Consider the following 26,576-nt stretch of genomic DNA (forward strand, 5'->3'; position numbering starts at 1 on the left):
TCGCCCCGCCCCGCCGGCCCCGCCCCCTGCTCCCCCCGTCCCTCCCTCAGGAGAGCCAGCGGGTACGAGCAGGGGCGTGCGGTGTCAGGGACGCGCGGGCGCCTCCTCCTTACGCCTGCCTACAACTGTTGCTACTTTTCGGTGCGAGGCATTACAGCTCCTCTGCTCCTTCCGTGAGTCCCTCCTTCTCTCCGAGAGCCCTCTCGCCCGGCGGGCAGCTGCCGCCGCCGCAGCTCTCGCTTCCCGGGCGAGCAGTGCGCGTGCGCGCGCGGGGGCGCTCACGGGCGCGCGGCCGTCGGGTCCCCCCGCTCCCGCCTCCTCCCGCTCCTGTATAACTTGGCTGGCGTGGAGGAGGCGCCGGCGGAGTCGGCGGGCGGGGAGCTCGGCGGAGAGAGCCCCAGAGTTGGGAGACTAGTGACTGGGAGTAGTCGTCTCCTTCTCCGGTCGGCTCCTTCCCGCTCCCCGTCTCGCGCGCTCTCACACCCACTCTGCCTCCCGCCCCGGCCCGCGCCCTCGCTGCTCCTCTCGCGCGTTCGGGGACCCTGCCCGTCGCTCTCCGGGTCTCGGCGCGGCGGGGGCGCCCCGGGGGTGCCCTCGCCCTCCCGGTCCGGGCAGACGGGCGGGCGGGATGTGGCGCCTGGTGCCCCCGAAGCTGGGCCGCCTGTCCCGCTCGCTGAAGCTGGCGGCGCTGGGCAGCCTGTTGGTGCTGATGGTGCTGCACTCGCCGTCGCTGCTCGCCTCCTGGCAGCGCAACGAGCTGACCGACCGGCGCTTCCTGCAGCTCAATAAGTGCCCGGCGTGCTTCGGCACGAGCTGGTGCCGGCGCTTCCTCAACGGGCAGGTGGTGTTCGAGGCGTGGGGCCGCCTGCGCCTGCTGGACTTCCTCAACGTGAAGAACGTCTACTTCGCGCAGTACGGCGAGCCCCGCGAGGGCGGCCGCCGCCGAGTGGTGCTCAAGCGCCTCGGCTCGCAGCGCGAGCTGGCGCAGCTCGACCAGAGCATCTGCAAGCGGGCCACCGGGCGGCCCCGCTGCGACCTGCTCCAGGCCATGCCCCGCACCGAGTTCGCGCGCCTCAACGGCGACGTGCGGCTGCTCACGCCCGAGGCGGTGGAGGGCTGGTCCGACCTGGTGCACTGCCCCTCGCAGCGCCTGCTCGACCGCCTGGTGCGCCGCTACGCCGAAACCAAGGACTCGGGCAGCTTCCTGCTGCGCAACCTCAAGGACTCGGAGCGCATGCAGCTGCTGCTGACCCTGGCCTTCAACCCCGAGCCGCTGGTGCTACAGGTAGGCGCGCGCGGCCCGCGCGGGGGGCGTCGTGCGGGGAGCGGCGCGGGGCCGGGCTGCGGGCGCGGGGAGGGGGCGGCGCTGGGGCGCGCCCTGGGCGCCGAGCCGGCCTGCGGAGCGCCACCCAGCTGGTGGAGAGTCTGCTCTTGGCATCCCGACTCGGGCGCGTCTGGCGGGCGGCTGCGGAGCCCTCAACGCCAGAGGGAGTGCGTCTCGAACGCTCCCAAAATGTCTCTCCGGCGACTTTCCTTCCGCCCTTCTCCCTGCCTTTTCTGCTTTAATCCGCCCGGGCTGGCGCTTCCCCGGCGCAGACTGCGCCCGAGCTCTGGCACCTTTCCTGGTTCCTTTCAAGTGTTTCCCTTCCGCATTTTAAATCCCCTGTTACACCCCTTGTGGCGGGCCTACCTGGGACCCCAGAGTCTTTGTTTCTTTAGCTCAGTTACCTGGCGGTCATCCTGGCCGCTAGTTGGGGGACAAGCCGGAGAACAGAAGGTCAGAGAAAGGGGACGGTGGTCAAGGGTAGGGTTACTCCAAAATCTTAACTTGGATGGGTTTAGAATAAGAGGAGGAGGGAAAAGTAAGACCGTGTCGGACTCGGGGCTGGGAGGGCTAAGGCCAACACGGGCATTTTCACCGTGATCCAGTGACCTTTTCTAGCCACCTGATTTTTAAAAATTTGGCTGAAGGAAGGAGATAGCATGTTAGGCCAGAGCGAGAAACAAGGGAAGGATATTCTTGCCTGACTGAAATTATTTGCTGTCTCACGAGTTTATTTTGAAGGTAGAATGTGCCTTTTAGGGGAATGGGTTTGGTGACAGTCCAAAAGCAAAAGAGAAAACAAAACACCCAAAAACTGTGTTTAGCTTTGGAGTAGTTACTGAGTTTCCACACATTCTTACTTAGCCTTAGATGGTTCATCTGTGGGGTTATGATCCTTTTTGATAACCATAGAAAAAGTTTCCTTCTCTTTCCCCTGCCGGTTTTGCGGTATTTCAAATACAATGAAAAATACGTGCCTTTAATCAAAATAATTTTGGTGTATCTGATGCCCTTTCTGCGCTGCCAAGAATGACACTGATGGCTGGAGCTTTTGAAAGGGAAGGGTTTTGTTTATTTTTTTACTTTTCAATCTAAAGTGTTTGAATAGGAATGTTATTACTCTTTCTCCAGTTCTCCAATGACTAACTTAGCCAAAGAAAGCAGCTTCGTTTGATTAGTTCAGTCAAATATTAATACAAAATAAACATTTGCTTCATAAACAATACTTTCAGTAAATTTTAACGTATGTAAAGTGTTAATTTTAAAATACAGATTGTCTATTAAGTACATCTCTATGTCCTTACAGTGAATGGTGTATAAAACCAGTTGTTTCCTTAGAAGAAATGCACTTTATTCAGTAGGTTCCAAAACTAGTCAGCCTCTAACGCTAAATCCATATTTATCATATATACACAGGTTTCAATTGAATTATTTTACATTTAGAAATGCTGCCTTTCCTATTTGAGGGGGAAAAAATCTTGCTTTTAGTATTATCAAGGTTGGTGTCTGGAGAAAGCTTTGCTAAAGTAGATTTTTGTATTATCACTGTTGGTCCCTGGAGAAAGCTTTGCTGAAGTAGATAAGTAGTTGGCTGAAGTAGATAGTCTGTCAAATTCTCTGAGAAATAAGAATTTGGTAAGAAACTATCTTAGTCTTTTGGGGAAAAAAAGTGCACATTTCCTGCACTTCAAACAATAACTGCCAATTTAAAGAAGGGTTTTGATCAGGTAATTCAAAGTATTGACTTATTAGAAACAACCAATATGCAGTATTATAAAAACATAATATACCCAGTACGTGACAGTTATGACAACTGAAAATGTGAAACTTTGGCATTTATTTATACTTGATGTTTTCTGATGCGAGAAGTAGTCTTGGGATTTTCAGTTTATTTTATAGTTGAGATAGTCAAGTGTGCTTGTATTTTGTTTTCTTATTAACTCATCTCTCACACTTGCCTTTTCATTCTTCGTCTGTTTTCATTTTTAGTGATAAACAACTTTTTTAAAAACAACTATTTTATTGTAATTTAAACTAAAAGGCCCATTTCTTTGAGTGATTAGGTGATGGGTTATAGGGTAAGAGTTTGTTTTTAGTTTATGAAGAAACATATGTATCAGTATTGTAGACTGTGACATTTGTAAGTTTAATTTTAATTCGGGCAGTCCAGTTCCCAGGAACAGTACTAATATTTATAGCTAAGTACATACTGTATAAAATATAGGGGGGAGTGGGGGGCGGGGGCGGTGGGGTTGAATGGGACCTCATATTTTTCATAATGTAATTAAAAAATAAATAAATAAATAAAAGATTAAAAAAAATATTTTGTATTTCTCAAAAAAATATATATATATTAGGGGTGGTTAGTATCAATCATTCATATTGTTGTTTTTTCTTTTTTTCTTTTCATCTGATGAACAAGCAAGTCGAATAAGAAGGCTTACTTTTAAATAAGAGTTCTTCATAGAACTCCTACATAGTAACATTTGATTCTTGGTAAAAACTGGTGACATTAAGAAGTACAAACGATATAATTGATGTTTGATGATTGTAAAACAACCATTAAAATTAAAGGAAACTGAAAATTCTGTAATCAGTTACAATAATTGTTATCAGTAAATTAATGGTGTTAATTGCTTTTTGTTTGCTAGATGAATGTATACATATTTTAGTAATTATGTGGTCCGGTTAAGCTGTATATAGCTGATTTTGGTAGTGTTGGGATATTGATTGATAATGGTATAAAAACTCAAATTTGGCTCTCCATTTATATATATTTTGGTTCATGCGTTGTGTTTTACAGCTTAAAGAGGAAGACTTTTCTTTTTTTTCCAGGAGAGGGAGCTACTCCTGGAATTCTTGGGCAGTTGGTGACAAACTAGATTTTTCTTGTACAGATTTGTCCAAAAGTTAACTACTTTGAAAAAAAAGTCATTTGAACTGCCCTCATCAAACTATTCTTAATGAAAGTTAGTAAATACACCTCCAAAATAAAAGTTTCTGTTGTTAAGCTATTAAACAACGTTCTTTTCCTGTTCCGGGAAAATACATGCTTTCAATCTATTAAACTTTCCTGATTTTAAGAAACAGTAAAGAAAATAGAAGTTTATTAAATATTTTGAAATGAAGCACAAAATGTATCATCTGTAAAATGTGTACCTTATCTCTTAAGTATTGCTGTATATAGATTTGTGAAATAGATTTCTCAATATGCAATGGTATGGGGATATAACTTCCTATTGTTGGATAAATAGCTCACTGTAGCTTATCTAGCTCTACGGAGAGTTGTTCTGTGATAGAAATAATATTGTCTGAAGAATTTTTATAAACATCAAGCAACAAGATATGTCAGCAAGTACCTTCCCTTATACTCTGATTCTTTGTTTCTTCACATTTATATATCACCAAGAGGTGTAGTTAATATCAAGTATGTATATGTCATAATTCTTTGGAAAAAATTGGAGAGAGGGTGGCTTTGTTGATTCAGTATTATATAATAGCATTTTTGGCATACTAAAAAACTGCAGTGTTGAAGTCTTTGGTGAAATAGCAAACACTATTCTACTATTTTATTTAAAAACTTGTTTTGCTGGTAAATTTTTTATCAGTATTTATATTTTTCTATTATTCAGTTTTCAGAAGGTGTTTGGATATGTGAGTGTGTGTGTCTGAGAAAGAAATGTTCTCTGAATTCCTGAAGCCCAGACTTTGTCTCTGATTTTGAGATAGTGAAGATTGTCTTGTTAATAGGAAGTAAAAGAAAAACTATTTGCTCTTTATGGGGACAAGGTGGTAATTTGTTTTATATTTGTAGAACTGTATTTGTCTTAAGTTTTCTGAATCATAATAGGATTTCATTATTTATAGTATATAGCTAAGTATTGCTTGAACTGTATGGATTTTAAGCTTTTATTTCAGCTTTATAAATAACACACACAAACCAGTTTACTGCAGTGTCTGATGTGTAATAAGGACTTGGTAAATTTTAAGTCATGAGATAAGGTAAAAGTAACTTTAGCCATCTAGTGCAGTTGCTCAACTATTTTGAAACTTGTTTGGAGTATGGGTCACCTTAAAAATAGTTGTGATGCTATCAGTCATACCTTTATACTGATTTGGTCCATTCCCGCATTAAGGGATAACTTTTTACGGAAAACTTTTAAGTGAATGTTATTGCTCTTGATCTTAAAAATAATTTCTGTAGTAGAAGAATATATTTCTGTAGCGCATTGCCTAAGATGTAGTTTTTAAACAAAGAACATGTGGCTTTTTAATTAATTGTGTTACTTTGGACAAGTTAATAAACTTTTTTAGGGACTCACTACCTCGTCTATAAAATGAGACTGTTAGTTTAGATCCTTTCCTTTTCAGCCCCAACATCATGTGACACTCAAACTTGCATTGAGTAATTTTAATTTTTTAAATTCTCTTCTGACCTTGACTTTAGCTGGAATGTTAGTGGATTTAAGCTCGTAAAGGGTTTGGGGATTGGTCCCTGCTAGAGTGTGAGGTTGGAGGCCAGCACAGATATATGACCTTGATGTTCAAGCTTGTTTTCTTACCCCCCAATTTTTTGAACACATGAAATCAGATTAAAACAAAAACCAGGCACCACCTTTATAGGAAAAAAATACGAAGCTAAAGAGTGGTTCCTAACAAGGGGTCCGTTAGCTTGAATTTAAATTAAAAAAACAAAACATTATTCTTGTGGGGACATGTTGGTGTGGGTGTGATGTATTTATTAAATAATGCACAGTATAGTGTGGACTTCGTAAGGGGTCTGTGGTTTTCACCTGACTAGCAAAGGGGTCTGTGGGACAAAAAAGGTTAAGAGCCTCTAAGCTAAGCTAAAAGTCATCAAGGATCCTGTGGGCAAAAAATGTCTAGAGAGGATGTTCTAGACTATCGCAGGAGTGTCTTCTCTTCAAGCAAAAGCTTAAGGGAGCCACCTACTTCTCTCCCCCTGGCTGCTGCTTTAGAAACTACATTAGTAGACTTAAGAGTCAAAACACATTAGAATTAGCTCTGAGTCGGGCACTTTTTATCTGATAAATGAGTAAGTGATTTTCTGACTATTTTCTATTTTTTCATTTTAGGTTTCCTTGACACTTTTTACACTTGAATGTTCATGAAAAACAATCAGTCAATGATTTTGTGTACCTCAGGTCTAAAATAAAAGAAGGATTGCTGTACTTTTATTTTGGAAAGACCCTACAAATAGACCCCACTGCAGGATCAGTGGAGCAAAATCATTTGACACACTGGCCTAGTTTTTGGATTTGTTTGTATCTTTTGACCAGTTTGCATCTTAATTCTGAAGTTCTGTCTGGACTTTTGTCTCATCCTCTAGTTCTCTTCATAGTTTCACTTCATGGGTCCACTTATATATTCCTCACACATGTTGGTGGGAAATAGAAAGCTTGCTTTTTGGGGGTCTGCTTTATGCACATGGATGGCCATTTTTCCAGGGCATCATCAGTTTGTTTTTTTATTGTTTTTTTTGTGTGTGTGTGGTTTGCAGCTTCAGGCCCCTCTCCTGTATATCTGACCTTGTTGCTGCCTCTTCATGTGATGCTGACATTTGTCTTTCCTCTTTAATATGTTACATTAAACAGTATAATCTTAAAATATAAATGCTGCATTTTTCATACACATAGGATGAACTTTAGTAAAATAATTTAAAATTGTCTCAGGACTGAAAACTGCTAGTGGAAGATGAAAGTGCTTATTCATTCAGTCATTGTCTCTGAAAGGTTTTAAATTATGTAATCAAATCTTTTATCCAATTTATACATCCTTTTTATAGATTTTTGTAGGAAATTGTCTGAAATACCAGAGAGCTCTTTGGATTTATAGTCCTACATTTAGAAGAACTGAATTTTGTTTGTTTATTTGGAGAATAGTCTGCTTTAAGGCATTTGCATTGAAAGACAGCCCTAGGAAGTAAGTGTAGGTATGTAAATGAAAGATTACAATCAATGCAAAATCGTAAGTCTTAGAGAAAAGGTGCTGCTCACTCTCAGGCAATTCATTAGGGAGGGCACCTGTCCCTGTGTTGATAGAGGTGGGAACTAGGGAAGGTTTCAGGGAGGAAATGAGCTCTGAAAGTTGAGTGGGATTTTGCCAGTAGGTGGGGGTTGGAATGGGGGGAGTGGTGGGGGCAGTACTGAGATAACATCTAGTTCACATTCTTTGTTACCACAGAGTTGAAAGTTGTTGGATGGCATTGAGCAAGTCACTTAACATTTCAGAGTCTGAGTCAGGATAATGGAATGTATGTAAAACGTCTTTAATTATAAAGCTTTTTTATATGTATTATTACTTTGTAATAGTAATTGAAAAGTTCTTAGTCTTCCTTATGATAGTCCTTCAAATGTATACATCCATACCTAAATGGCTGTTTTTTCAGGCTAAAACTTTTTGGAATAGTAATAAAAATAAAAAGAATGTTAAAAATTTGTCCCATATGGAATACAGTTAATTGACTGTTACAGGAGACAGGGTTTGGATAAAGATTCAATAATACAAAACAAATAATTTACTTTTTCTCTATAAGTAATTATTAAAATTAATACTATTTAATACATTTGATGAATGATAATACTAAAAATATGTAGAGGTTAAGTCTGTATTATTTAAGGGAATTCTTATATTCTGAGGCAGAACTTCAAAAGATTTTTCCGAGGTAGGTATGATGCCTCAGTCTTCTTTATATCTTCCCTTTCCAGTTATTTTTGGAGTTTTTAACTGTGGCAAGAATTGGGATCTAACAAGAATTGTGTGGCATTGCTCAGTAGTGCCAGGAACTGATAAGCCCTTGAGATACAATAGAATAAAGATGACAGGCCAGGAAATAAACTAAAGAACAAGGTAATTTCAGATGTTAAGTACTGAGGACAAAACAGGCCTCCTGTGGAGAATGGGATGGGTAGGGGTGGGGAAGGGGCAGTACTTTAAACTGGGTGGTCTGGGAGAGTGATATTCTAGCTGAGGTGTGAATGATGAGAAAAAGACAGTGGTGCAAAGTTCTGAACTCTGGGGTGTTTTCAGGCAGTAGATATGGCAAATCTTCCAGCCCTGAAGCAGGATCAAGTGAGAGTAGGAAGCATGGCCTAGCATGGCCTGAGGGCATAGAGGTAGCATGGGCAGCTTCCTGAATTGCCTTGTAACCCATATTTAGGGAACTAAGATTTAATTCTCAGGGCAAAGGGAAACAAAACACAAGTGTTGTTTAACAGGATCTAGTTTGTGGAGAATGGATTTTAAGGGACAGGAGAGGAATCGGAAATTTTAGGTAGTTGAGTGTTTAGTCGTTTGGATTAAAATGGTTGCAGAGCTTATTAAAAGCGGTCAAACTCAAATAGATTTTGGATATATAGCTATAACAAGACTTGATGTGTTATGGGATAAAAGAAAGGGAAAAACAAAGGGTATCTCCTAGATTTTTGGTCTAAGCAACTAAGCTGTTACTTTTATTATGATGAGGAAACCCAGAGAAGGAATGGGTTTGAAGTAGGGGAACCAGGAGTTTTGACAATGTTAAATTTAAGGCAACAAGAAGACAAATTACTAAAACCAGGCTAATAGAGATACTGTGCTTCCCATGGATCTTTTGCTGTTTTTCCGAAGCGCCTTGTTAAATCAGACTGTGTTTTAAAGCAACCAGGGAATTGGTACTGTTTCACTAGTAATATTTTTTAAAGGGGGCTGAGCTTGCCTAAAGGAAGTCAGGTGGCATTATTAGGTTATTAGGTCCAAAAGAAGTTTACTATGTCTTTTTTATTTCTTTGGAATTTTGTTTTTATAGGGCGTAAATGTTTGAGTATGGTGTTTGTAGGTGCATATTTATTTCAACTTAGTAATGTGGAATACAATTGGCTGGTTCTGAGAGTAGAGAATAGGTAAAGACTAAATTGAGAGTAATTTACATTTTTACATATATCATGACTTAAATTTTGCAAGTCAAGTGATTTGGGGAGCATTTCTTAAGCTATTTATTCTGAAAGATTTATTTCTGTTCAACTTTGGTAAATTTTGTAGATATGTTTTGACATTGGTTTCCAATTTTAGATACAGCTTTTGGACATGAAATTCAGTAAAATAACACAACCTTGCTATTTTCAAGGCATTGCTCAATATTGTTGGAATTTGAGGTGGGTGGAAATTGATATTCAGAATAGTATTTCATTAAATAAATGGGGCTTTTCCTGTGATCTTGAGATTATTGCTCTACAGTATTTGCAATGAATTTTGGCTGCTTCTTGGCACTTATAAATCAAGAAGCTACGGTGCTCGCTTCGGCAGCACATATACTAAAATTGGAACGATACAGAGAAGATTAGCATGGCCCCTGCGCAAGGATGACACGCAAATTCGTGAAGCGTTCCATATTTTTGTATATGAGGTGCAGAGGTGCCCAAAGATGTACTTACCAAATCCAATGGATGTGTCATGATGATGGGAACGAGTGTTGTTGGGGGGGGGGAGAGGGGGGGTGGGGGGGTGGGGTTGAATGGGACCTCACATATATATTTTTAATGTAATATTATTACAAAGTCAATAAAAAATTAAAAAATTAAAAAAATAAATAAATAAATCAAGAAGCTACGGTCTTAGAGAAATTTTAGCAAAAACTAGGTAACCCTTAAGTCATCCCCATGATTTTACTATGTTCCCCCTCCAGACACTTCACAAAACTGCGAACACATTAGTCTGTCACCAGTACAGTTGACTAATCTCAATGAACAGCTGTTATAACATGCGTAACTGGAATGGGATTTCATTCAAATTTGGGCTTTTAAAAATAATTTAAAAACTTAAATTGAACTTTCAGGCATTTTCTCTGCTTTGGATAACATTTACTTTCTAAGAGTGTTCTCAAGTTCAAATAAAAAAAAATGTTTTTGTATGTGCAGAAATTGCCAGTTTCGTGGAAAACCCAATAACCAGATTTTAGATTGTATGTTCTGATTGTTAATAGATTTTTTTTTAAAGATTTATTTTTTTAAATTTATTTCTCTTCCCTTCCCTCTCCCCCACCCCCCGTTGTCTGCTCTGTGTCCATACGCCGTGTGGTGTTCTGTGTCCGCTTGCATTCTTGTCAGCAGCACCAGAATCAGTGTCTTTTTTTGTTGTGTCATCTTGCTGTGTCAGCTCTCCATGTGTGCGGCGCCACTCCTGGGCAGGCTGCACTTTCTTCACTTGGGGGCAGCTCTCCTTGCAGGGGCGCACTCCTTGTGCATGGGGTTTCCCTACGTGGGGGACACCCCTGTGTGGCACAGCACCCCTTGTACTCATCAGCATTGTGCATGGGCCAGCTCACCACATAGGTCAGGAGACCCTGGGTTTGAACCCTGGATCTCCCATATGGTAGGTGGATGCTCTATCAGTTGAGCCAAATCTGCTTCCTTACCTCCAATATCTTTATGGTTTATGAACCATGAGATTTTAACAGTATCCGATTGTGGAGGAGAAAAGAATTTTATTAACCATCTTGAAAGAATGGGCAGGCGACCTGGATAAAATGGCAGGTGATTATTAATAGATTTTTAAAGATAGTTTATACTGGGAATTTCTTTTTTTTTAAAAAAAAAATCAGTCTTCCGTTGTAACATCTCTCATTCTGTATTCATTTATTTTATCTTGGCGAACTGCAAAGTTATGTTACTCTAAATGGAATGTTTTGAGGTAATGAATGATAGTAAAATATTTTACTATTTTTTGAATGAAAGGAATTGCAAGCTTTAAATTTACTATACAAACCCTACTTTTAATGTTTGATCATATAAGGAGAAAAAAAGATAATTGAACACAAGCATTTCTAAAATTGACTTTATTTAATCCATCAGTCTCCTGGCATTCCTTAAGTAAGAAAATAGTAAATAAAACCAAAAGGTACTGTTTCGTGTATCTTGATTCATGCTTCCCATGTCTACTTTTGTCATTGGTGGTTATGACATGATAGAATAAACTGCCTCTATTAACTGGACAGGACAATGGCTGTTTGTCAGAGTATTATGATACTTTAAAAACTTGATTCTAGAATAATGTTATATACCACAGGATATTAGTTGATTCCAATATGTAAAATGTTTCTGAACATTAAGGTTTTGATGTATGTTTTTGTTTTTAATTCAAATCCATTCCCTCCCCGCCCCGTTCTGCTGTCTGTGTCCATTCCCTGCTGTGTGATCTTCTGTGGCTGTTTCTTTTTGTCTTGTTTTCTCCTCTGGGCTTCACCAGGGTTTTATCCTGGGGACCTCTGATGGGGAAGAGAGAGGTTCCTTGTTGCTTGCACCACCTCAGTTCTTGGTTCCTGTTGCATCTGGCCTTGACTCTCTCCTTGTTGCTCTTTTGTCTTTTGTTGTGTCATCATCTTCTGCGTCTCTTGCTGCGCAGGCATGCCTTTACAGATCCTGGGGCTCAAACTCAGGTTCTCCCATATGGTAGACAGAAGCTCAATCACTTGAGCCATGTCTGCTTGCCCCATATTTGTTTTTTCATAGCCCAGAGACCATTTGAAGAGTATTTTATTTTCTAAATCTCAAAATGATCCAGTCCTTCCCTCCTACTCCAGACTCTGTTACCTCAAGCCACATCCCCAACCCTTATTCATTTCACTGGACTTACTTTGGCTTTTTTCTCAGTTCTGAGAAGACTGCTTCTGGCTCACTATGTACCTGGAACATTCTAACTGCCCCATCCCCAGCCTGTCTAATAGTATACTCATCCTTCAGATCTCAGCTTAAATAACACTTCCTTAAAGAGGCTGCCCTTTACCATGCAATCTAAAATAGGTCCCTACTCTTCTTTCTCAGTGTGCTGTACTTTTCCTTGATTTCTAACTCTAAGTTCATTTTATATATGTGCTTATGTGTTTAATAACCATATTCCCAATTCAGGTTATAAAAGTTTCCTGAGGGTGGTAGGGACTATGTTTTATTTATAACTATTTACTTAGCATTTCATGATGGAGCTAGACTAGATCTAGGTTTTTTTTAAAATTTGAAATTTATATTCTTTTCACTCCACACTAACTCTCACTGTCTTTCTCCCCAGCTGCTTGTAATAGTCAGTGGAATATGGGCTAATGCTTTATCTGTAATTCTAAAACTAAAAAACCTGTAGAAAAATATTTTTTTTCATATTCACATGTGACAATTTTTGAGGCCTTTATTTATCCCACTTAGAGTGAATAATCTTAAATTTATTTTTGTAGCATAAGTTTGTTTGCTTCTGGGATACTACTCCAAACTTGCTTGGCACATCGCATAGTATGTAGTATGGGCAGTGTTGAAACTGTGCTTATGAAAATACGTTTTGTGGAGATATTTTCTGTTCCTATGACCTTTTCTTCTAAGCTTATTAGGGCATATAACCTGCGCCTATGCAGAAAACACTGACTCTTGTCCTTTAGACAACTTTTGAGACACCAGGAGAAGAAGTCACCTCCCTTGAACCAAAATTATGAGGACTGGAAGACTTTGGAAGCAGACCAAATCCTAGAGGCTCTTCTATAAGAATGGTCCAACCTAACCATCTATCACATATGGACAACTCTCTAACTAGCCAATTGGACCTTATGCCAAGTCAAACCGCCTCACTTCTCTCCCTACTTCTCGAAACCTCCCATCCCCATAAAATCTTCCTTAGCAGTAAGATCAGGGAGACAGATTTGAGCTTTAATGCCTGTCTCTGTGGCAGGTTGACCTTGCATGAAAACTCTTTCTTTTCTCAAAATCCTAGTGTCATATAGTATTGGCATATGTCAGGCAGTGAACCGTTGCTCAGTAACTCCGAAGGGTCATATTGTGGAACTTTGATTTAATTTTTCAAAGGGGTACAGTGATCACAGTATTTTAATCTTTTGGATCTGTTTTGACTCTTGCAGCTGGCTTTGCAGTTCTTACTAGTGTGACTTTATGCCAATCACAACACTGCTAGTAAAGAAAATGAACTAGATTTATAGTATGTACCTTCCATCTCTAAAATTCTTTGATTTCTATCCCCTTTATTGACCATATAAAATATAATGCAGTTTAGTTTTGATATAGACAGATAAAAACATTTGGAATTTCTTTTGTGGTGCTTACCTATACTAGAAGAACAGGAAGTTACAGTGTTGTGTGTGTGTGTGTGTACATGTTACCAAGTTGTTAATTTCTTGCATTTTCAGTGCTTCTAAATGCCCTGTACATTTCTCATAACAGTGAGTCTTTTTAAGTTTGGTAACTAATTTATTCCATTGTAAAGTAGAAACTAATAGAGGGCAGTGGAGATGTGTCTCTAACTTAGATGTTCTTGGCTGTAGTTGATAGGTGTTCAGTATCTGTAGTTGCCTTTTTTTTTTTTTTTTAAGATTTTATTTATTTCTCTCTCCTTCCCCCTTGTTCTCTCTGTGTCCATTAACTGTGTATTCTTCTGTGTCCACTTGCATTCTTGTCACGCGGCACTGGGAAACTGTTGCTTTTTGTTGTTGTTGTGTCGTCTTGCTATGTCAGCTCTCAGTGTATGTGTGGCACCACTTCTAGGCAGGCTGTGCTTTTTTTGTGTGGGGCAGCTCTCCTTGTGGGGCACACTCCTTGTGTGTGGGGCTCTGTTACACATGGACACCCCTGCATGACACAGCATTTGGGTGCAGCAGCACTGCATGTGGGCCAGCTCACCACACAGGTCAGGAGGCCCTGTGTATAGAACCCTTGATCCTCCATATGGTAGGCGGATGCTCTATCAGTTGAGCCACAACCGCTTTCCTGTAATTAGCAGGTGATATGAAAATAAGCACATCATTTGGCAAATGTCTGTATTTTTGTTTAACAGACTTAAATTGAAAGTATGAAAGTGTTTTGATAAGCAGTTCCTTGTAAAGTAGTATTATATTTACAAAACACATTTCATAATTTTTCCCTTTTATCATTTGATTGCCCTGATGAAAATGGTGGTACAAATATTATTCCAGTTCCTTGGTGGTGTAACTTTGCTGTAGTCATATAGTTAATGAAATGCAGAGGTGGAGGTAGGCCTCAAAATGTTACATTTGTAGTAAAAGTCTGTTAACTTCTTCTTTGGGTTGTCCCTAACTTAATTAAAAAACAAAACAAAAACATATATATATATATATATGTATATTAACAGAAAAGTAAATATAAGCTAATATTTAATTTTAAAAACCTGACATACATCTTTTTATGGTGTACATTAAAGCATGATTAAAAGCCTGAACAATTAAAGTGGAGTGCCTCCAATCCATTTAGAATTGAAACTATTTAAGTTTAAAGCCTCTTTCCTTCAATTGAAAAGTACTTGAACATATTTTTTCCATTGAAAATAATTCATTAAGATACATTCTCTTTCAGATTACTTTAAACTTTGTACTTGTGGTTCTAGCTAATTTTAAGATTAATTTTTAAGTTTTCCTTTTAAATGATAAAATGTAGGCCTTTACAGTAAACTGCTGAGGTTTATGAACTGAGTTTTATGAACTGTGGGAGTTTGGTAATCAGGAAGTAAGAACTTGTTTTTCTAATTGCTTGATATATGTAACAAATCCAAGCTGTAACTTTTTAAAATTTTGTCTTTCGAATACTTCAGATACTGGTTGACCATGGTAATTTGGTTCTAAGTCAAAATTGCTTTAAGTACAATTTTAAAATATTTTGGTTTCTTTTGAACGTTTTCTTTGTAATATGAATTCTGTTCATATTAATGAAATCTGACTTGTTTGATTATACAATGAAAAAATATTTCTTGTCACATCAGCAGTGGTATGAATTCCTTTTTTAAAGTTCTTCCAAAAGATTAGGTAGCAAACTATGAAAGAATTGTGGTGGCTTCCTTACCATGAGGTGTAACAGGATTTTAGTTAATATTGTCGAAAATCACTATGAGCATATAGTTGGTCAGTGTGATGTTTGTTCATATACTATTTTAACCTCTTCTACTAGGGACTTGTGCAATGAAGTGTAGATTTGGCTGTCATTTGCAGTTGGAAAGGCTTCCGGACCAAGAAGGCATTTGTACATGTGCACTTGTTGTCAGGGTTCCTGTCTCCTGTTGTCAAAAAAAACATTTTATTTTCATAAAGATATGTTTGTATCTGTTCTACAGTATGACATGTGACTAATACAGGGGAGTTTTTTGTTTTACTTTTTGCATGATAAACTATAAGCATATAATATCACACGTTTACTTATTTAGTGCTTTCAGTTTTTATATTGGGAACTTTATACATAAATGCTTCTGATAACAGTTAAATCTTTCATAATCACTTTATCTAATTAAATTTCAAATTTCTGAGGTAATCAGAAATAGAAATATGAATATTTAATTAAGAAATTTTAAGTCAGAAGGAAAAGTTCCAGAATTAGTATGTGGTTAGCAAAAAGTTTTTGAACCGCACAATGGAATGAGCACTCCATCATTTTTCACTATGTCCAAAATAAATAAAAAATTCTCATTACAAGACTGAAATTTGCTTACCTCTAATTCTTAAAGAATCAGTAGATATTGTGAGTTAAAATTGAATCAATTCATTTACTGTATTAAAAGTTCTGTAATATGTATAAATTTTTCCTTTAATGTTTTGTCCACAATTACAGATATTAAAATTCAAAAGAAAAGGTTATATGTACAAAAAACAAGGGCAGTTATTGTGCATTGAAATGGGGCACAGATGAAAATGATGAGATTTTGGATGAAAAAAAATTCTTTTTTGTTTTAAAGTTGGTAATTTTAAAGTGGAGATACTGCTTTGATTTGATGATTTTTTTAAAGCTCAGTAAAATTAATATTACTAATTTTCTTAAAGGTCTAAGAATAAAAGCCTCATTTCTAGCCTTTTTAATGTGTGGAGTATTCAGTATTTTAGCAGTGGAAGCAGTCTGCATTTATATTCTGTAGTGTTTTGTTTTATTTTGTCTCAAAATTATACATAATAATGTCTTCCCAGTCTGCTTCCACTTCCCTCCAGTGGTTATGTGAACAGCATCTTTCATAATTTTTACTTTCCCACTCAAGGAAAGATGGTAGCAGAGAAAAAGGCTCATAAAACATACTTTCTTCTGGTCCTGGGATTTTATCCATTAGAAAACATTACTAAGATTAGGAGAATAAATAATTTTGAGACTGAGCCAGGGAGAACAGAAAATATAGTGACAGTGAACAAGGAAAGAAGACAGACTTGGATCAAGGGTGCTTGGAAGGGAGGTTGATAGGATACCATCAGATTGCTCACGGAAAACTTTGGGTGTAGGCTTAAAAGATAACTCCCAGGAATCCTTCCCTGGCTTCTGTCCTTGCCCTCTTCTGGACTAGGTAAGGCCCCTATTAAATGCTCCCTTGGGACCTACACTCCTTCTTAAGTAACTAACACTAATGTATAGTTCTCTAAAAAAATTTTTTAGGGTCATAGTAATAAAGCATATCTCTAGTGAATTATTTGATACAGTGAGAAAATCCTGAGTTCATAACTAGTAGCAATCTCTACTAAGAGGATCTGGGGATACACCTCCGATATTTTGATCAGATCTCTTATAATATTAAGAACATTCTTTTGTAGAGTTTTCCATCTGATGAAGGTTGGCCATTTGCAAAATACCTTGGAGCTTGTGGAAGAATGGTGGCTGTAAATTATGTTGGAGAAGAACTGTGGAGTTACTTTAATGCACCATGGGAAAAACGAGTCGATCTTGCTTGGCAATTGATGGAAATAGCAGAGCAGCTCACAAATAATGACTTTGAATTTGCACTCTACCTCCTGGACGTCAGCTTTGACAATTTTGCAGTTGGTCCTAGAGATGGCAAGGTAATCATTGTGGATGCAGAAAATGTTTTGGTTGCTGACAAAAGATTAATTAGACAAAGTAAGTATGTAACTTCTAGATTTGTTTTTGTACTTATTTTTTCCTCTGTCAAAATAATGTTTACAGTCATATAAATCAAGCCTGTTATTGCCTCCTTAGATAGCAACCTTTTGTCTTTCTTGGCTTTACTTGAGCAACATCAGTAAACAAATACATTATACTTGTACTCTCAGTTAACACTATTTCTCCATATACAGTGAAATATCCTTTGCGTTCTAATGGATACAAATACACTACATGTTTGTGTGTGTGTGTGTGTGTGCGTGTGTGCATGTATATACATTTTACATATGGCATGCTTTGTTCTGTGGCTTAGGATCTAATGGAGAATTACGTTTTATATAGTTAGAGGCTACCAGAGAGACTCTACTGTTCTCCTGGAAGCCTTACTGTATCATGTACTAGTCTGTGGGACCTTCTATAGTCAGGCTCTACAGTGAAGGCTAGGTTTTTGTTTTTAACCATTTGGATAATTCCTTGCACTGCAGTTCTGACTTGGTTTGACATTCTGATTATCACATCTCATCCAAATCCTTCCTCTCCATTTATTGGTGAGCTTTTCATAGGACATGTGGGCAGGGTTTCTGAAGTATTTTGAAAATGAAATGCCATAGGAATTTTAAACTATCAAAGACAAAGCCTGTAGTTCTATAAGCGATCCAGCCAGGAAAAGAAACTGAACGGCTGTTGCTCCATCGTGAGGGCCTTATATTTTCAATCCCCTCCCATCTCACCATGAGGATCTTCTGATTAACGGAAACCAAAGATTTGTGGCACCTGAGGGATGTGGTGAATGCGACAATAATATATTCAGTTGACAATTTTTGCATGATTTCAGCATCGTCCTGTTAAATACTTGGTTTTACCTAATGCCTTACTCTGATTCCCTACTCACCAAACTGCTTTCTAATTATATCTTGACTTTCCATGTAGATCCTTCCGTAGGGAGTGAATGCCCTGCTTGAGTGTTTGGTTCCCCACTGACCTCTCCATACATCTGTGAATGTTGTGGCAGCTTACATCTTTTCAAAGCTTATACCTTTGCTTTACTTTTCAAGGTATATAATTCAGTGGTTTTTGATATTTTTGCAGAGTTGTGCAAATTGCCTAAACTTTTAAAATTTTCGTTTCAGAGTTAAAAAAAATTTTAATCCATTTTAAAAACATTCCTGAAATACATTAGTTTTATACCAACTAATTCCTGACCTTGCGTGAATCCATTCAAATAGCTTCTGTAGTCTTGCAATGATTTTGTGAGCATTGCTCCAGTGTCTCATGGTGTGATTATCCAAATAGCCACTTTGCAGAAGGCCCTATCTGTTCATTCACCCTCTTTATTCCTCTTTCAAGACCTTTATTTTTTTCTACACAGGAAATTGAGGTTGTGCTTAGCTTCATCCTAGTCCTTCTTTCCTTTATCATCTAAATCCAGCTAAAATAACACCCATTCAGCTCAGTTATCTTCTTCCCACCCTCTCCTTAATATCCATCAACTGGGAAGCAGACTTGGCCCTGTGGTTAGGGCATCTGTCTACCTCTACCACATGGGAGGTCCACGGTTCACACCCTGGGCCTCTTTGACCCGTGTGGAGCTGGCCCACGCGCAGTGCTGATGCGCACAAGGAGTGCCCTGCCATGCAGGGGTGTCCCTGCGTAGGGGAGCCCCACGTGCAAGGAGTGCGCCCCGTAAGGAGAGCTGCCCAGCGCGAAAGAAAGTGCAGCCTGCCCAGGAATGGTGCCACACACACGGAGAGCTGACACAACAAGATGACGCAACAAAAAGAAACACAGATTCCCGTGCCGCTGACAACAGAAGCAGACAAAGAACACGCAGCAAATAGACACAGAAAACAGACAACTGGCGGTTGGGGGGAGTAAATAAATAAATAGATAAATAAATAAAAATATCATCAACTTTTACCCCGTCCCTTGAGCAATATGTATAAGATACACGTACCCCCACTTTAAAAACAAATAGTATCCAACTACTACTTAAAGTAATGCTATATCTCTTGCTTTTCCTTGTCTGTCAACTGTTTTTCCAAGTATTGCTTGCTCTGTTTTTACTTCCTCAACCTCTATCCATTACTTAATCCATTAAAACATCACTTAGATTTCTGCCTTGCCATTGGAAACACCTAATCGGCAAATTCATGATGTGCCTTGGATTAGTAACAATTTGAAATTCTTTCTTCGTTTGCCTTTCTTCAGTTCCTCATATAGTTACTTTTTTAAAAATTTAAATCTGGTCTTGTCATTCTTGTTTAATGCTTTTACTGACTCTGCATTGTTCTAGTAAAGTCTGAGCTCCTTACCATGGTTTAATCTGTGTGATTTGGCCCTGCTCTGCTTCATCTTTAATGCTCTTCTGCCCATTGCTCTCGATGCTTGAGCTGCAATGGACTTTTGGTTTCTTGAACAAACCTTTCCTCCTGGACTTTGCTACATGCAGTTAGTTCCCTCTGCCTAGAATGCCTCCTCTCTCCTGCATTTACAGCTAGCTGCTTGTCCTTCAAGCCTCAGCTAAATGCTACCTCCTAAGGAGATTCACCTTTCCAGACCAACATTTCTAACAGTAGAAAGATTTGTTTCCTTTGTAAATCTTTCTACTTTTAGAAACTCGTTTTTCCTTCATAGCGTTTTTCACATTTTGTGACATGTTTATTTACTTGTTTAATGGTCCGTTTCACACTCGATTATAATCTAGGACCATCTGTTATCTGTTTTGTTTATTATATACCTTTGCTGCCCCAGAGTAGATATTCCAATAGTTATTTACTAAATGAATGAGTTTCTTTAATTTCTTTCACTGACTTCTCCTTTGCCATTTTGAACATACTTTCTTATACATGTTTATTCATTCCTTTGACTCCCATCAAGTAAAATATGTGCTGATGGGTTTTAAATATGTGTACTGTACCTCTGACCTCAGATATGTTCCAAATCTATATTTCTAGTTGCATTTATGATATGCCCACACGAATACCACATAGTTATTGTATAGTTTCTTTAATCTCCTGCCCACTAAACCATATCACTGTTGACCCTGTCACTCTTGATAGTGTCTATCTTGTCATCCAATTAGAACTTTAAATTTTATTCATACATCCACCTGTTAATTTTTATCTCAAATGTTTCTCCAATATGGCTTTTCTTTCTGAGCCTTCTTTAGTGGTTGTTATCATTAGTCCCTCCAGTCTTCAGCCCAGATAAAACTTTCTGTAAAGCAAATTTTCATCACCACATAAGGTACAACCTATTTCTCCAGCCTCCCTAAGAATCTGTCTCACACTCCAGCCACAGTGAACTCATTGTTATCAAGACTAGCTGGACCCTTAGTCCATGCCTTTGCACATACTGTACCCTAGTCTAGAAGGCTCTTTTCCCTGTTTCTTTTTAGACTTGCTCATCTTTTCAGACCTAAATCAGGTGTTCTGTTCTGTGCAACCTTCTGTAGGCCAGGTGGAGTTGCTCTTGCTTCCTCTCTACTCCCCTGTCATTGTGTCATACCACTGCATGGTACTTCCCATGTATGATGGAAAGTCTCCTGTTATATTGAACCCTTTAGCAGTTGAGATCATATCTCATCCTTTTTCTGACATTGCTGGAGCCCAATTAATATTTCTGTGAGTTAGTACTTAGATGTTTCAAATTATAATACCGTTTCAAGACCATATACTGTTATGCCAATTGGTGAAATGTTATATTTTTGGAAGCAATGAAACCTCTTAAGTATATTTTTCTCTTTCTTCTTTTCTCCTTTCACAGATAAACCTGAAAACTGGGATGTATGGTACGAAAGCAAATTTGATGACTGTGATAAGGAGGCTTGCTTATCATTTTCAAAAGAAATTCTTTGTGCTCGTGTCACTGTGGACCACAATTATTATGCCATTTGTCAGAACCTCTTATCCAGACATGCCACCTGGCGTGGCACCTCTGGAGGACTCCTTCATGATCCACCAAGTGAAATTGCCAAAGATGGCCGACTAGAGGCCCTGCTGGATGAGTGTGCCAATCCAAAGAAGCGCTATGGCAGATTCCAGGCTGCTAAGGAACTGCGTGAATATCTAGCACAATTAAGTAACAACGTGAGGTAGTCTATGATGAACTTTTTTCTTTCCCTTTCTCCATTTAAATAGCACTGGCTAAAACTAAACCACCAAAAACTATCTGGAAAAACAAAATATGGAAGTATTACATTTGGAGGATGATAAATTTGCACTGATCTTATGTTAACATCTATTAAAGCTATTAAAGTAAGACATTACTTCAAAAATCACATGATGCTTCTGCAAATAAATATGTTCTTACTTTGGAGACGAGCTATTGTTGACTGTTCCCTCCCTTCCTCCCCAATGCCTGAGTGGATTAATGAATAATGTTAAGCTATTGGAAATGAGTCTGATAGTTGTATTGGCTTGTGTATCAAAGGGTACTCATACTTGACATAGTTTGCATTATTGTCATGATTTTGTGAATCTCTTGCATTTACTCTGAATGTCAAGTTAGATGGGTCTGTTTTATAGGCCACTTTTTTTCCTTTCAATGTGTGGGGTTTTTCCATTTTTATGTTTTATTAAATTTTATACATTCAGGTTATTGTAGTTCATTTACATTTTGCAAGTTTTCATTCAATGCTATGTGGTACATATTTACTGCTAGGGCAGGATTCCTATGTTTACTGTCTTTTTTTCTGAAAGCTGAGTATTTTATTATGTAAATAATTTTCCCCACGCTGTGTGATGTCACCATTGCATGAGATTATTTCAGGTTAAGTTACATCTTTTTATGCCAATAATTATAGCTGTACACTGAACATAAAGTTGGGCATATGTTGCAAATATCATTTTGTCTTTTACTAAAGACTTTAATAGGAGTATACTAGAAATCTACACCTTGACATTAATTTGGTTCAGAAAAAAATATAACCCAATACTTTTTAAATGCTAACTAATCCAATAGAGTAATGCATATGCCAAAGAAATATTAGACTTAATAACATGTCAGATTTTAAAATAAAATTGATCACCTACTTAACTCTTGTTATCCCACATTGAATACTTTTAACTCTTTCCTTATTTAATCCGTATCTCCCTGTTTATTCTTGATGTTAAAAAGTTAATAAGCTACTTCCTTTAAAAATATGTAACTTAAAGATAGTGACTACCTTTTATTTGGTAGTTTTGCAAAATTAACATGATATTTATCAATTAATTAACTAAAAATTTCTTCTCTAAAGTAGATAATTTAGCCAGTCTGCCCTCCCCTTGATCCTCATTACATAGTTGTTTAAGCATCAAACCATCAAATTTTAGGTATGTGGATAAAAGAGTAATCCAAGTATGGAATCTGTGGGCTCTTTAAAAGATGTTACATCAGTTGCCTATCTTTAATGTAGGTAATATTTTTCTGTTTAAAATTACTTTTGTTTACAGCAGTGTTTGATGCAGTGTGCAGTGTTTAGTTCTAGACTGACCTTATTTTAAATCAGAAAGTGATTAAAATCTGCACAACCAAAGCCAAGTTTTTCTCTCCTTTTTTATTCATTCAGTAACTATTTATTGAGTATCAACTCTGTGCCAGGTGCATTACTAGCTGCTACATACCATCTGAATATGACATATGGTTAAGTAACTTTACAATGATTTTCTAAATATTACTGTAGGTTTTTCTTAAGTTGAACTAGCATTAATTCACTTAGGGTGATGCATTCACACAATTTACTGTTACGATGGAAACTCAGCCTATAACATCTAACACTAGGTTGCTACAGAAAAGAGAGTAATGAAATCAATAAAGTTAATCCCAATTTAAAACTGGAGGGAAAAGGTTAAGAGCTCTCTATTTTAAAATACATTGCATTATGTTCATTTTTATACAGCAGGTTATTGCGTTTACCTTCAATGAAATGTTGAAGTGCTAGAAATTTTATTAATTTGACTTTTTACAACTTTGGAAAACTTTTGAGGGCACTAGATAAAATTATTTGTCAAACATTTGCATCTTACAACATTAAAAGATACACTCTCAAAACGGAGCATCTTCTATAACTGAAATATATTCATTACAAACCTTAGAATGCCAGTCACCGAGAGGTTGTCTGTCAGTGATTTATTTAATAAACCTTTATCTTATTTTTCTTGGAAGAGTGAGTGTGGTTGCAGAATGGGAAGTGAGAAAACACTGCCATCAGCACTTGCTATTAGAGGTAGTTTTTGTAACCACCATTTCCCTCCATGAGATTAATGTATGTGATGTCTTTTACCTTTCAAAAAGGTTGAGGAGAAAATAGGAAAAGAATTAGGAATTTAAAATTACAGGGAAAAATATGTATGTGAAAAGCAATAAATATTTTGTTCACTTTGCTATCAAGATGTTCACTATCAGATATTTATTATACAGCAGCAATTTATATTTTTAATCATTGCCCATTAATAGATGCAGTAAAATATTTTTGAATCAGACATTTGGGGTTTGTATGTGCGTTAAAATTGTCTTTTGTACCGTAAGTTACTGTTTAATTTGAATATTTTATCAAAACTGTCTCCCTGTGCCTTTATAATATAAAGTTGTTTCTACAACTTTTAATGATCTTAATAAAGAATACTTAAAGAATCACACTTTTCAGACTGTTAACTTCAAATATCCACATTTTTCTTCACTGTAAAATGAGGTTGTAGATATGATGTCCACCACACCCTGCTTGTGGGTAACTATCTGGTTGACTTAAATAGAGTCTGTTTTGTTTTCCTATAATAGTGATTTATTTTTAGCTCTGATTACTGTTTAAGGGTTCTCCAGAGAAACAGAGCTGACATACGTACGTATGTAAACATGATGAGCTTTGTTATAGGAATTGGCTCACACGACCATGGAGACTGGTAAGTCTGAATTCTGTATAGGGCTCCACATTGGGAACTCTGATGAAGGTTTTGATGCACTCCCTAGGAAAAGCTGGCTGGCTGAAGCAGAAATAGAAATCCTTCTTTTTGACTGCTGAAGTCATCATTTCTCTCTTTAAGCCCTTCAACTGATTGAATGAGACTTCTCTCATTGCTTAAGGCAATCTCCTTTGTTGATTATAGATGTGTAATCAGTCATACATGCAATCAAATGACTCATGACTTAAATTCACAGAATACCCTTTTAGCAACAATCAGACCAGTGCTTGCCTGTCCAGACAACTGGATACCAAAATCTATCCAAGTTGACACACGAAATTAACCATCATAGCTACCAAATGGGATTTTAAAAAATAGGTTTATTATAGAAATTTTGTATAATTGTATAGATCCCAGCTTCAAAAATTAGCAACATGGCGGTGAACTTGGCCCAGCGGTTAGGGCCTCTGTCTACCATGTGGGAGGTCCGTGGTTCAAACCACGGGCCTCCTTGACCTGTGTGGAGCTGGCCCACGTGCAGTGCTGATGCGCGCAAGGAGTGCTGTGCTATGCAGGGGTGTCCCCGCATAGGGGAGCCCCACGTGCAAGGAGTGTGCCCTGTAAGAAGAGCCGCCCAGCGCGAAAGAAAGTGCAGCCTGCCCAGGAATGGTGCTACACACACGGAGAGCTGACACACAAGATAATGCAACAAAAAGAAACACAGATTCCCGTACCGCTGACAACAACAGAAGCAGACAAAGAAGACGCAGCAAATAGACACAGAGAACAGACAACTGGGGTGTGGGGAGGGGAGGGGAGAAAAAGAAAGAAATCTTTAAAAAAAAAAAAATTAGCAACATATGACCAAACTTGTTTCACCCATACTCCTATCTACCTGACCTGTTCTTTTTGAAGCAAACGAGATATCATGTCATTTTATTAATGTATACATATTAGGCATTTTTCCCCCAACAAAACTACAATAACATTTCACATCTAAAAAATTAATAATTTCTCAGTATCACCAAAGCAGGGAAAGTCTTACACTGGGGTTTTCCCAAATGTTCAGGATCCTACTGAGGGGATTCTCACTATATAGATGGGGCAATCTGATCATCATTAAGGATCTGATATGGATTGAAACACAATAAATATGTGTTTCCAAAACAAGTCATATTGGTCACCTTTGGAAGTATATTGAAGAATTAATTATTCTGAAAACTAGTAAATTGAAGGAAAAGAAACATTCACTCTGCCTTAACTCAGATTGTTTTAGTTAGCCAAGCTGCTATGACAAATGCCATAAATAGGTCAGCTTAAACAACAAGAAATTTATTGGCTCGCAGTTTGAAAAGAAATCTAAAATCTTGATATTGGCAAGGCTTGCTTTCTCCCAAGGATGTGCATTCTGTTGCTGGCTTGCTGGCAGTCCTTGGCATTCCTTGGCTCTCTTGTTACATGGTTGTGTTGTCATCTTTCTCTTCTGGGAACCCATTGATTTTCAGCTTCTCACTCTGGCTTTCTCAGACCCTGTTTCCTCTCTTTATGAGGTCTCCAGTAATCTAGATTTAAGGCTACCTTGCTTCAGTAGGCCGTATTTTAAACTAAAAATAACATCCTGTTTACCCTGGATTCACACCCACGAGGACATGGATTAAGATTAAGTACCTGTCTAAATTGGGACACATAATTCAATCTACCATGATAATCAAGTAATCTAATCGAGGAGAAGTTTCTGTTTATAGAATTATTCCAGTTAATATACACAGAAGAAAGGATTGCTAGAATGTCACTATTTTGCAGTCTCTAATGAATTGGCGAGTCTAGACAGTGATCATCAAAATCTATGGAAACTTAGTGGAAAAGCTGATGAGGAACTTGGAAAAGCTGATGAGGAACTTGTATAGGGTGGCAACATCTGAACACCCTAATTAGTTTTATAATAATGATGCACTTTCAGATATGATGCAATGGAAAGTATCCAGCACCACCTATGAAATGTCTTGCCAAAAATAATAGAACTTGAATCTGGTCAAGCTCTCCTGGGTCCATTAATAGGAAACACAGGGTACAAAGAAATATGTTAAAGGATATCATGAACAAGCAATCAACAAAATTCAGAATGTGGGCAGTTCTGCAGGATAAATGACAGTTGTCTTTAACAAGTTGGAAGGAAAAGGAGGGGGAATCTTAAAAGAGTAAAAGTCATAAGAGATACATCACCTTAAGCAATGTGTCACTTTTGTTTGTATCCTGATTCGAATATATCAGCTTTAAAAAAGTTGAGATGAAAATTTGAACAGCAGCTTATAAATCAGGTGAATGCCTTGGGTAGTAAACTCATCTAATTTTTTAATTGCTCCAATATGTAGAAAAACCATAAAAGCACCAATTCCATACTAAGTAAACTATGGTTTACTATTTTATACTATGTTAACTGTAAATCTGAATTTTAAATAACATTTTAGGGTTCCTAATGTAGCTTTTTCTTTTGAGAGATTATTTGCC

General features: G+C 38.3%; 1 protein-coding gene and 1 non-coding gene across 3 annotated transcripts; both read left to right on the forward strand.

Annotated features, from left to right (window-relative positions):
- Positions 1 to 28: 28 nt before the first annotated feature.
- DIPK2A (divergent protein kinase domain 2A) lies at positions 29 to 23,802 on the forward strand. Of its 2 annotated transcripts, none has more exons than XM_058295119.1 (3): positions 29 to 1,285; positions 16,881 to 17,184; positions 20,953 to 23,802. In XM_058295119.1, the coding sequence occupies exons 1-3, from the start codon at positions 629 to 631 to the stop codon at positions 21,282 to 21,284; spliced, it is 1,293 nt and encodes a 430-aa protein (XP_058151102.1). In that variant the 5' UTR covers positions 29 to 628; the 3' UTR covers positions 21,285 to 23,802. The 2 variants fall into 2 exon arrangements, with proteins under 2 accessions (XP_058151102.1, XP_058151103.1); XM_058295120.2 differs by having other exon boundaries at positions 360 to 1,285; positions 16,881 to 17,126.
- LOC111765201 (U6 spliceosomal RNA) lies at positions 9,613 to 9,719 on the forward strand. Its single transcript, XR_002797604.1, has one exon. It is a non-coding gene; the product is annotated as a U6 spliceosomal RNA (small nuclear RNA).
- Positions 23,803 to 26,576: the final 2,774 nt, after the last annotated feature.

Source organism: Dasypus novemcinctus, chromosome 4 (genome assembly GCF_030445035.2).
Source record: "Dasypus novemcinctus isolate mDasNov1 chromosome 4, mDasNov1.1.hap2, whole genome shotgun sequence".
Lineage (NCBI taxonomy): Eukaryota > Metazoa > Chordata > Mammalia > Cingulata > Dasypodidae > Dasypus > Dasypus novemcinctus.